Below are 11,524 nucleotides of genomic sequence, written 5' to 3' on the forward strand. Positions count from 1 at the left end.
TTTTTTTTTTTTTTTTTTGTGTTTGATAAAAGTCTCAAATTCCAAGGCGATAAATGGTCAAGCACCCTCCACGCTCGTCCTCTCTTTTGACGTCACGTGTCTATGACCGCGCTCGTCCGGAATTTGTCAGCATCTGTGCGCCACGCGGCGGTCAGTTTCCCCGACGTTAAAGTTCTCCGGCTAATGATCACACGTGTCGTGTTCTCATTGGATCGTTACTTCAGGCAACAAAACCAACTTTTCGTGACGAACTATTTTTTTTTTTAATTATTTTGGCGTTATATTGCATTGGTGGGTCCGATGGGATTAATGGAACTAACGTATGTATGGATTTATATAATTGGTGTGAAAATGAATGAATGTGTCTGTTTCATTAAAATTCATGCGTTTTTTATTAAACAAGTCCAAGTCACACAGATGGGGTTGGTTCACGTGGTCTAGTGCGTGGTTCGTGAATCGTGACGGCTTCAGTTTTCTTACTAACAACAACATAAAGTACATTATTAGACTGAATTATTTCATTTTCATTATTGTATATAAATGCCAAAAGCAATTAATACCAACTTGTTTTGATAATTACAATGTTACAAAATACAAAGCCATCATCAGACTTCGAAAGTATTGTACTATATTCGTTTGAAACGCCCGTAACGTCTTTCTGAGGGGAAAAGAACACAACGTGTTAACTTTTCATTCGGGTGTTTATGTTGCAGTTTGAACACTATATATACTATAAAACAACTAAAGAAACGGCAATAGTAACAACTAGTTTACCTCTAGTTAAAAATTATGTTGTCACTATATATGTAATTTTCAATTATTTTATACAATTAACAGGTCCTAAATAATTGCACGGACAGGTCCTCATGTGAGCTAATTTTTAGTACGCCGGCTAAAAATTAGAGCTAGTAGTACCTATAGTACTGTGGTGTAAGTTACATGCCTTTAATTGTAAAATGTAACAAGAATATATATGTTGAGGAGAGGACAATAATTGAAAGAAAGAAAAAAGATTGTAATGCAAAATGTAGCTGAAAATCTGAAATTTAGAGAAAATATACATGTTTAGATAAATCTACAAATTGATAAGAATAAAAACATAAAAAATTCTTATGAACGAATTGTATGAGACTTTCAAAGTTATAGAAGGGCTATAAGTAAAACTAATATAGTGATTATAATATAGATAATATATATATATGTAAAATATTGATGATAGTTAATAAAAATCGATCTTTATTTTGTAATCACAATTGTTCCCTATCATTTTTTCAACATAAAATCACGATAATTTAATATTTAAATATTATTTTTGGGTTGTTTCGATCGAATTTTCAACATAAACTATTATAAAAATATTATCGATAAACTAATAAATAAATATTATTTTTTATTTATGATAACGGTTGATATCAGTCGATCTTCCAACATAAAATCACGACAACAGTTGATGTCAGTCGATCTTCCAACATAAAATCACGATAACTTAATAATGAAATATTAGTTTTTGTCGTTATCGATTTAATTCGATGGATCTTTCATCGTAAAATAAAGTAAACTAGAATAAAAAAAAAAATATAGTATGCATACAGTTAATTTGTGTAGAGTTAGTTTGAAAACAAATTATAGAAAGAGGGAATCAAAATATGTTGTATATGATATGAGATATATTCATATATTTGTTGAGGACTAGTTAGTTCTGGTTGTTACATAAACAAAATGGAAATAATAAAGTGGTCCTGATAGGAAGTGCAATAAAAATAGAAAAAGAAAAGAGAGATACTATTCCTGGAGACTGAAGAGTACAGTGGAGCAGGTCCATGCCATTTCTCGTAACAACACTCACTCAACAACTTGCTATTAGCTTTCACTAGCTGTGTTATACTCATCATAGCTTTTCAGTCAACAACATACACATATATATGCATCTCTATACAAATATGTAAATAAGTTTTGTTGTAAAAGGAAACTGAGCTATAATAGACAAATCGGTAAAACTTTAGTTGATAAGGTATCAAATTATTCCATGTACTGTAAGAAAAACACCAAAATTAAGTTCAAACTGTATTAAATGAGAAATAAAGTACATTGGCTTTTCAATTAATATACGTACTTAAAAGTAGAAATAAATTAAAGTTCAATTAAACCAAAACTCCGGTTTTAATTTTTTTTAACCCAAACATTGATTAAAGTAAGAAAAAAAAGGTAAGTCGAGTGTGTATATATAAATGTTGGTGAGAGTGTTTCTTTTACTCCCTTCCCAAGCGGACGTCGCCATCTCTACTGCTTCTTCTTCTTCTGACTCTTAGCTGCAATTTTTTTTTTTTTTTCTTTTTGTGTAGAAGCTTCAATTTCAATGGCGCCGCGTATAGCTAAATCTCTCGCTAACTCTGGTTCTTAACGTTTTTTTTTCTTTTTCTTTTTTACTCTTTTGCTCTCCTTATACAAAAAAAAAAAAAAAAAAAAATCGCCGGATCTTGCTTTCACGAACTTCTCCGACGCATCTTCTTCCACAGAGTTTGCGTCGTTTTTTTAAAAATCCATACTTGTTTGATGGGAAAATTCGTGTTTTGTGTTTTTGACTAGGTCTGACTGAATCTTAGAGTCGACGAAGAAACCTGTGTTGGATGGAAGTGTAGCATTTTTGGATTAGCTTGAATTTTAAGGTGAGACAACTTGGATCTTTCTCGATGATGATCTTGCCCCTTGACATTTTCTTTTCTGTAATTAGAGTGTTAAAAAAAATATGTTCTTTATATATTACAGCTTTCTTTTGCACACCACCATCTCATGTTAATTTCTCGGCTTAGAATTCTATAGGATGAACTTCAATTGTACTTAACTAAAAGAAGATTACTTTGTGTTTATTTAGGAACTCTCTGTCTGTCTAGATCTGCTCGATTTCAGGAGTAAAGTTCATTTCTATTACATTGACTGTAGATTCTTTGTTTTGATTAGGATGCAGACAGGACCATGTTGTGTTTTGGATTACTTGAGATTTAGTGATTTACCATCTCTCAACAGTTCATCGTACTGCTTTTTTTTTTTTTTTTTTTTTTTTNTTATCTCTGTTATTAAGAAGGTTTAATGATGATGAACTATTTTTGTTTTGTGTGCCCTTAATAACTTATATAGTTTGAAGATGGTAACTTTATGAATTAATTAATTTATTAGTATTACTTAGATTCTGCTGTGATGATTCCTAATAAACAATGTTAAAAGGATTCACTTTTCATTCTGCTGGCTTAATAGCTTATCATTAGCAGTGTCAAAGATGCGCTTCCTTTTTTAATCATTCTTTTTTTCCTTACATGGTGTGAATTAACAATTTGTGTATTATCCAGGTTTTTGTATTTGGTCAACAACATCAAAAACAGGCGTTGCCCAGATGTTGAACTCTCTAGATTCAGTTGTTGTGAACATTGTTATGGAGAATAGTTGTGTACATTGAAGGATTCGTGGTTTTTAATACTCTGCTCTAATGAAGAACGAACAGGTTCTTCCATGACTCAGTCTACCAACTTTTTTCTTATTCTTACTATGTTGCTTTAGTATATCTATTCTCTGTTGAAAATTTAATTGTTTTTGCAACTTCTCTACTTTTGCTATTCTTGCTATTTTCCAAGTAACAGTTGCCTGTTCAACTTTCTATACTAAGATAGGAAGTTGAACCATGATACAAATTTCCTTATTAAGATGTATAGGTATGATGCTTGATTTGTAAAAAAAGTTGTAGGCTACTTCAGCATTGATGTTTTCAGATTTGCCAAGAAGTGAAAAGTAAAAGAAGGTTTATATTGGATTACAGACCACACAGGAGTTGCAGTCTTCTACCCAAGGTGAACAGAAACTTAAACAACCAATAGAAGCTCCTGTACAAGATTCTGGTTCTGCATCTGGCTCTAGTAATGACGCTAGGAAAGTTTCAAGGGAAGATATTGAACTTGTAAGAACACTTTGCCCACCTTCCCCTCTATACATACTTTATTGTATGTTTCTATCATTTGATATAAAAAAACATATTCTAAATGATTGGTGCAGGTCCAAAATTTGATAGAAAGATGTCTTCAGTTGTACATGAGTAAAGATGAGGTCGTGAAGACCCTCTTGTCCCGTGCAAGGATTGATCCTGGATTTACAAGCTTAGGTAGTTTCACCTGTGCTTTTCGATATTAAGCATTACCAAGGTAACATTGTGTAGTAACTTTCCCTTTATGAAAACGTTCTTGTGAATTTTAGTATGGCAGAAATTGGAAGAAGAAAACGCCGAGTTTTTCAGGGCATATTACATCAGAATGAAACTAAAAAGGCAGATAGTTGTATTCAACCATTTGCTTGAGCACCAGTATCAGCTCACGAAGTATCATGTACATGGGAAAGCTCCTCTGGTGGTCCCGATGCAGAACGGGATTCATCCCATGGCACCTGGTAAGTTCAACTCCTTATATCACTTGGAAACTTGTTCAATAATTTGCAAAGCTTTCTATTTTGTGTTTCACTCTTATTAAACACTAATGTTTGCAACGCAGTGAACAACATGCCCATGGGATACCCAGTACTACAACCACATCCTCAGATGCATGCTCGAGGTCATCCCCATCTTGATCCTATGGGTGGAGTGTCAAGCTGCCATGTGGTTAGTGGAATCCCTGCACCTGCTAATTTCCAACCAATGAGGATGAACTCAGGGAATGAGTAAGAAGTATCTTTGTGCTTTTTTTTTTGTTTTTCTGGTGCGTTAGACTTGAAACTAATTCCCACAGCTGTTTCTGGTGCTTGGTGTAGTATGGTAGTAGATACAACCATGGCTGATCCAACTCCAATAATTCCGCCAAGCAGTGGTATGTCGGATGTGCCAGTGAGTCCAGCTTCTGCAGCGTCAGGCGGACAATTTACATTTGCTGCTTCAGACATGCCAGGCATGGGAATGGACACAGCAGCTCTTGATTCTGCTTTCACATCTGATGTCACAACTTCAGTAGGGTTACAACTTGAATCAGATGGAGGAGCTGGAAGTTCTAGAGACCCTCTCAGGCCATTTGATCAGATACCTTGGGACTTTAGTCTCTCTGACCTCACCGATTTGTCAAATCTGGGAGGTAAGCTCTCTCTATCCAAAGCCATTTTGCTAGTTTAGCTCAAAAACTCTAAATATTCGTAGGTAGATGCTCCATATCATCCAAGTTAATGTCTCATAAATGAAGTTATATACTTTGCAGATTTAGGAGCCTTAGAAAACTATCCAGGTTCTCCTTTTCTTCCATCCGATTCTGACCTTATGCTCGATTCTCCCGAACAAGATGACATAGGTAAACATTAACTCTTACTCTCCATCCAAAAGGATCGATCTTATAAGAATGGACTGGAAATGATGTGTTTCAAACTTGGTTTGCTTATAGATTGTAACAGTTTCATGTTCTATGATGACTAACCAATCTCTTCGTTTTCTGTATCCCGTAGATGAATTCTTAGTGGATCCGGTCCCAGAACCTCCATGTCCTCAGTCAGAAGAAGACAAGTTGTAGATTGGCCCCGCCCAGAAGTAATCTTCCAAACTAATGTTAATGGTCCTGTCTGCATATATTATGTAATTAAAGGTTATTTTCCCATAAATCTCCCAAGTCTTTGGTCATGTTCACATCTAGCAAGCAAGTGAAGCAAAATGATCTGTTTTCTTTTCATCTTCTAATGTTAATGGGATAGACTTAGATTAATTGGTCAGTGTTGTCCTTTATTTTGGGACTCTGCAAGCATGTTGTAGAGACCCTATCATTGTATAATAACATCTTCCAATAATCTATGTTCTTGTTAAAGTAATATTTTTTTTGCTCTTCTTCTTATAAATATTCTCTGTATTCGCTGATTATGGAGAAAGCTATAAATTATTGCAGATGCATGTGTTATATAAACTTAGTAGAACTCGAGGAAGATAATTTTGAGCTTCAAAAAAATTATTACTTGTTAGTATTGTCTAGGAGAATGACGTACCCGGAAAAAGTTTAAAACTCACTTTAAGACTAAACCACTGAACATCCATACGAGAATTTTATAACCATTGACATATGTAGTAGGACTAATCAACAATTGTGGATTCAGAATTTGAGATGCAAGCAGGTGTTCGTAAAATTACACCGATGACTATACATAGTTACACTCATGAGTAGTATATGTAAATGGTAGCGACCGACGACGATGTATACAACACAATACACATACAAGTTAAATAAATCACCAATAGCATGGAATTTGCTATCAAAGTAGGAATACGTACGTATTAGTATTCTTTTTCATATACATATTTCGTTCGTTCTCAAGGAAAAAAAACAAACTTTGGTTGGAATTCTAGTTTTTTTTTTTGTTCGGTTGACTGACTCAGTCTTCGTCAAAAGTCAACTCTATCCTTTTTCCTACAATTATTATTATTAAATAGTACTTGTCTTTTCTTGTGTTCCAGACTCGTTTGTTCTTCACTTGTTCGTTTTCAATTCAAAGTAGTAAAATTAGAACTCTATCATAATCTTTGAACAACAACTCTTTCTTTTCTTCATCCTATTTCAGGAATATTATTTAAATCATCTGTTCACTTTGTATACTAAAGATCCTCCTCTCGAGTCAAGGTTCTAATCTTTAGAACTTTGGTCTTCATTTCGCAACTTCTTTCAACTTCAAATATTGTATATTTACTCTGTTTCGTCAAATTACTCTGTTTTTGTCAGCTGCTCTCCTTTTTTGTTTCCCCCGCAGGTTCAAGAATCTGTGGAAGAAAACAAGCAGAGATGATAGAAATGATGAATCCCCAAAGAAACAAATTCGTAAGGTTTGTATCAATTCTCTCCTTTCTGATTTTAGCAGTGTATGGTTGATAATTACAAGTTTATGATGAAGTGATATTGATCTAATCTAGGTTTAAGGGAGATGATGAGTATTTGACCAATAACAGTACTACAAGACCATCAGTAACTTCAGTTATGAGAACTGTTAGACGAAGCTTCGAAAAGGGCTCAGAGAAAATCAGAACCTTTAAGCAGCCACTGAGCTTTCATTCACGGAAGATTAATAATAAAGAAAACAAGAAGAAGATACTAAGAGTGATGAATCCAAATGACTCTTATCTTCAAAACTGGAACAAGATTTTCTTGCTTCTCTCTGTTATAGCTTTAGCCTTTGATCCTCTGTTTTTCTATATCCCCGTGGTAAACCCCGACAGTTTCTGTCTTTACCTAGACAAGAAACTCCAGACAATCGCTTGCGTTTTCCGCACTTTCATCGACGCTTTCTATGTGGTTCACATGCTGTTTCAGTTTCATACCGGTTTCATCACTCCTGCTTCTCGTGGTTTCGGAAGAGGAGAGCTTAATGAGAATTCTAAAGATATCGCCTTAAGATACCTCCGCTCATACTTTTTAATCGATCTTCTTTCGATTCTGCCTATCCCGCAGGTAAAACTGTTTCCTCAATCAAATCTGTATTTCAAGATTTTGGTTCTAGGGTTTTACATTTTCATTGCAATTACAGGTAGTTGTTCTAGCTATTGTTCCAAAAGTGGCACGACCATCCGCGCTGGTAGCAAAGGAGCTGTTGAAATGGGTAATCTTTTGCCAATATGTTCCAAGGATAGCACGGATCTATCCGCTTTTTAAAGAAGTTACAAGAACTTCTGGTTTGGTCACTGAAACTGCTTGGGCTGGAGCTGCATTAAACCTATTCCTCTACATGTTAGCTAGCCATGTAAGGAAATAGTACTTTTTTATGCTTTCTTTACTTAACTTTATAATGTCAGGTCATTTTCGGGTGACCATAAGTAACGGTCAGACAAATTTTGGATTGGTCAGGTTTTTGGGTCTTTTTGGTACTTGATTTCGATAGAAAGAAAAGATAGATGTTGGCGTGAAGCGTGTGCTAAGATACGGGAATGCAGTCATGCAAACTTATACTGTTCAACAACACCAGGGGAAGACAATAGGTTGTTTCTAAACGGTTCTTGTCCGTTGATCGATCCAGAAGAAATAAAAGACTTGACGGTTTTCAACTTTGGTATATTCGCTGATGCGTTGCAGTCTGGAGTTGTAGAGTCAAAAGATTTTCCCAAGAAGATTTTCTATTGTTTCTGGTGGGGTCTCCGCAATCTTAGGTTTGTCACATCTAAAACTCTTTGACTTCAATCTTTTCTTATGATAATCTTAGGTTTAATCAATCTTATCTTTTATGCATGTGTAGTGCTTTGGGCCAAAACTTGAAGACGAGTGCCTTTGAAGGAGAGATCATTTTTGCGATTATCATTTGCATCTCTGGACTAGTCTTGTTTGCTCTACTCATTGGAAATATGCAGGTAATTATATATTCTATTTTTTCTTTGAGCTCAAGCTCTCTTTAAGTAGGAATCCATACTAATTGTTAAAGATTTTATATATGATTTGTAGAAATATTTGCAATCAACCACTGTAAGAGTTGAGGAAATGAGAGTGAAAAGGAGAGATGCAGAGCAATGGATGTCTCATCGGATGTTGCCTGACGATCTGAAAAAACGTATCCGTAAATATGAACAGTATAAATGGCAAGAAACTAAAGGAGTTGAGGAAGAAGCTCTTCTCTCTAGTCTTCCAAAAGATCTCAGAAAGGACATTAAACGCCATCTTTGTCTCAAATTGCTCAAAAAAGTAACCTTACCATCATAACTACGTAATAGTAATAATACTTAATCCTCTTGAAACTTGAATTCAATTTATATATTTTTTGTTTTATATTCAGGTGCCTTGGTTTCAATCTATGGATGATCGATTATTAGACGCTCTATGTGCTCGTCTCAAAACGGTTCTTTACACAGAGAACAGTTACATTGTGCGCGAAGGTGAACCAGTAGAAGATATGTTATTTATAATGAGAGGAGTTCTAATAAGCACAACGACTTATGGTGGCAAAACTGGATTCTTCAATTCGGTTCGCTTGGTTGCTGGTGATTTCTGTGGAGATCTTCTCACTTGGGCATTGGATCCTCTCAGTTCTCACTTCCCTATCTCTAACAGAACCGTTCAAGCTCAGACAGAAGTCGAAGGCTTTGTTCTCTCAGCTGATGATCTCAAGTTTGTCGCTACTCAGTATCGTCGCCTTCATAGCAAGCAAATCCGACACATGTTCAGGCAAGACTTTCAATTGAAAAAATGCATGCTGAGTTAATCATACATCTGTGATTGAATGTGTTGGGTTTTACTGTTTTGATCTTTTAGTCGGATAGTTTCTCAAGTTACATTCAACATAATAACCCTAAAGATTCATAACCTACCTTGTAACTTATTTCTCAAGTTACCTTTGATTTTATTATTAACTAGCGCAAACAACTTTTTATTTCCAGGTTTTATTCGGTGCAATGGCGGACATGGGCAGCATGTTTTATACAAGCAGCATGGAAGAGATATTGTAGAAGGAAGCTTTCAAAGGCTTTACGTGAAGAAGAAGGCAAACTACATAGCACACTTCAGAACGATAATTCAGGTGACAATAAACTTAACTTAGGTGCTGCGATTTATGCGTCGAGGTTTGCATCTCATGCTCTGAGGAATATTAGGGCGAACGCAGCAGCACGAAATTCTAGATTCCCTCATATGCTATCTTTGTTGCCTCAGAAACCAGCCGATCCTGAGTTTCCTATGGATGAAACCTAATTGTGTGTAAAGTGATTATTAGTGCTTTTTTTTTTTCGAATAATATTTGCGTAAAATATTAATTAAGGAGATATGTTAGCGAATGCTCACCTCCTTATAAATGCTTTGTTATCCAAAACCACTAAAAAAAAAATATTTGTGAATTTTCTTTTTTTGGTAACACAAAATTAAAACATGGTATATACTAAAAATGTCCAGTTCTGTTTTAGCATGACTTAAGTGTGAAAGAGACATTGTAGAAGAAAGCTCTCAAAGACTTCATTTGAATTTAAGTGGATAAGTTTCAAACATATCAATGGAACTAAAAGCAGACTTTATTTATTTTGATCAATTATCTGTTTAGGTGCTAAATTAAAATATAAATTTAACTAGCGTTAATGCAAAAGCAAAAACCCCTAAATTCTTTAGAAACTCATGTTATTATTTATGTCCATATTGAAAACAGATTTATGAGATTATATGTAATTAATTAGAATAATTATTGAGTACCGCCGAATAACTCAAAAATTCCAAACAACTGAACCGAACTAGATATATTTATTAATTCCGAACTGACATGTTGGCAAGTTGTAAGTCTAAAATTGGATTTTGTAAAAATAGTTTGTTTGTATTGCAAGTTGCGGAGAAAGGAGGATGAACCCCACCGTAGACTTAACTTTCTGGTCGATAATCTCGTCGTTTAGCTACACTACCGGCTACTACCGGCTACCGCAGCCACCGGTTTAGTAAGAGATGTTGAAAATTCTGCATCCCACAGTTTGGTATCTTCTGCTTTTCGAATCTTCGTAGAAGCTTGGTTAAATCTTGGGAACATCTTTAATTTTTTCACAATTTCTCAATGCATAGTGTACTATATTATAATTAGCTCCTTTTGGTTTCTAGTCTAGTTCGATATATACGGCCCAGTAGATTTCATTTTTTTTGTGTGTGCAGATTGAGCAGAGTAAGAAACTACATATGCATACATGAATCATCAGAGGAGTAAATTTGCAAGGTAACCTTCTTTGAGTTTTGATGAACTAGCTTGTATATATTCGTATACGATTTGTTGTTGTAGTGATCATCATATCATGTTGATACAGGTTTGATACTAGGACTTTTGAGAGATCTGTTGATGGAAGTTTCAAAAGTGTTAGAGGTCGCTTGAAGAAGGTTTACGGGAAGATGAAAACACTTGAAAACTGGAGGTTGACTGTGTTGTTAGCTTGCACCGTTGCTTTGGCTATTGATCCGTTGTTTCTCTTTATCCCTGTGATTGATTCCCAAAGATTTTGCTTCACTTTCGACAAGAAGCTTGGAGCTGCAGTGTGTGTTTTGCGTACCTTTATCGACACATTCTATGTGATTCACATCATCTTTCATCTTATAACCGAGCTCATTGCTCCTCGTTCTCAAGTATCTTTAAGAGGCGAGTTAATTGTTCATTCCAAGGCTATACGGAAAACACGTCTCCTCTTTCACTTCATTGTTGACATCTTCGCTGTTCTCCCCCTTCCTCAGGTGTGTTCACTAATTCCTTTGTGACATATATATAATTTTTCACCGTGTATATTCTTTTTAGTGATGTGCTAATTAAGTTGGCAAAATCTTGTTTGTAGGTATTGGTTCTCACTCTCATCCAACGGTCTGCCTCTCTGGTGTCAAAGAAAATACTTAAGTGGATTATACTTTGTCAATATCTACCAAGAATTGTTCGTATCTATCCGATTTTCAAAGAAGTGACAAGAGCTTCTGGTACGGTAGCAGAGTCAAAGTGGATTGGAGCTGCTTTAAACTTTTTCCTCTACATTCTGCACAGTTATGTAAGTATGCTCTCTTGCTCCCACTGCTATTGTTTTTTTTTTTTTTTTTCCTTTTTTTTTTTT

General features: G+C 35.1%; 3 protein-coding genes across 5 annotated transcripts in view; all 3 read left to right on the top strand.

The window, feature by feature from the left end:
• LOC104783215 lies at positions 2,253 to 5,819 on the top strand. The gene is made up of 10 exons (XM_010508342.2): positions 2,253 to 2,393; positions 2,587 to 2,666; positions 3,345 to 3,496; positions 3,809 to 3,946; positions 4,042 to 4,147; positions 4,240 to 4,428; positions 4,530 to 4,695; positions 4,786 to 5,099; positions 5,220 to 5,309; positions 5,461 to 5,819. Exons 3-10 carry the CDS (start codon positions 3,482 to 3,484, stop codon positions 5,523 to 5,525), a joined length of 1,083 nt encoding a protein of 360 aa, XP_010506644.1. The 5' UTR covers positions 2,253 to 2,393; positions 2,587 to 2,666; positions 3,345 to 3,481; the 3' UTR covers positions 5,526 to 5,819.
• LOC104783216 (probable cyclic nucleotide-gated ion channel 3) lies at positions 6,472 to 9,802 on the top strand. 2 transcript variants are annotated; one of them, XM_010508344.1, is made up of 9 exons: positions 6,472 to 6,617; positions 6,717 to 6,817; positions 6,905 to 7,439; positions 7,516 to 7,728; positions 7,833 to 8,131; positions 8,218 to 8,329; positions 8,421 to 8,657; positions 8,749 to 9,137; positions 9,350 to 9,802. In XM_010508344.1, exons 2-9 carry the CDS (start codon positions 6,777 to 6,779, stop codon positions 9,657 to 9,659), a joined length of 2,136 nt encoding a protein of 711 aa, XP_010506646.1. In that variant the 5' UTR covers positions 6,472 to 6,617; positions 6,717 to 6,776; the 3' UTR covers positions 9,660 to 9,802. The 2 variants fall into 2 exon arrangements, with proteins under 2 accessions (XP_010506646.1, XP_010506648.1); XM_010508346.1 differs by having other exon boundaries at positions 6,745 to 6,817.
• LOC104783218 (probable cyclic nucleotide-gated ion channel 12) overlaps positions 10,359 to 11,524 on the top strand; it is a 3,712-nt gene continuing 2,546 nt past the window's right edge. Inside the window, exons 1-4 of one of the 2 annotated variants that reach the window (XM_010508348.2) lie at positions 10,359 to 10,420; positions 10,593 to 10,653; positions 10,742 to 11,159; positions 11,258 to 11,461. In XM_010508348.2, the coding sequence (XP_010506650.1) occupies positions 10,625 to 10,653; positions 10,742 to 11,159; positions 11,258 to 11,461 (651 nt within the window). In that variant the 5' untranslated portion in view covers positions 10,359 to 10,420; positions 10,593 to 10,624. The other variant, XM_010508347.2, reaches the window with a different exon arrangement.

This window comes from Camelina sativa, chromosome 4, assembly GCF_000633955.1.
Source record: "Camelina sativa cultivar DH55 chromosome 4, Cs, whole genome shotgun sequence".
In the NCBI taxonomy this organism is placed as follows: domain Eukaryota; kingdom Viridiplantae; phylum Streptophyta; class Magnoliopsida; order Brassicales; family Brassicaceae; genus Camelina; species Camelina sativa.

What these genes read in the sequence shown, in the direction of transcription:
- LOC104783215 (XM_010508342.2), top strand. An exon ending in GATTCATCCCATGGCACCTG is followed by an intron (nt 4,429 to 4,529) that starts GTAAGTTCAACT and finishes TTTGCAACGCAG; the next exon opens with TGAACAACATGCCCATGGGA. An exon ending in CGATTTGTCAAATCTGGGAG is followed by an intron (nt 5,100 to 5,219) that starts GTAAGCTCTCTC and finishes TATACTTTGCAG; the next exon opens with ATTTAGGAGCCTTAGAAAAC.
- LOC104783216 (XM_010508344.1), top strand. Translation starts at nt 6,777, where the DNA reads ATGATAGAAATGATGAATCCCCAAAGAAACAAATTCGTAAG. An exon ending in CGATTCTGCCTATCCCGCAG is followed by an intron (nt 7,440 to 7,515) that starts GTAAAACTGTTT and finishes TTGCAATTACAG; the next exon opens with GTAGTTGTTCTAGCTATTGT. An exon ending in TCTACATGTTAGCTAGCCAT is followed by an intron (nt 7,729 to 7,832) that starts GTAAGGAAATAG and finishes TGGATTGGTCAG; the next exon opens with GTTTTTGGGTCTTTTTGGTA.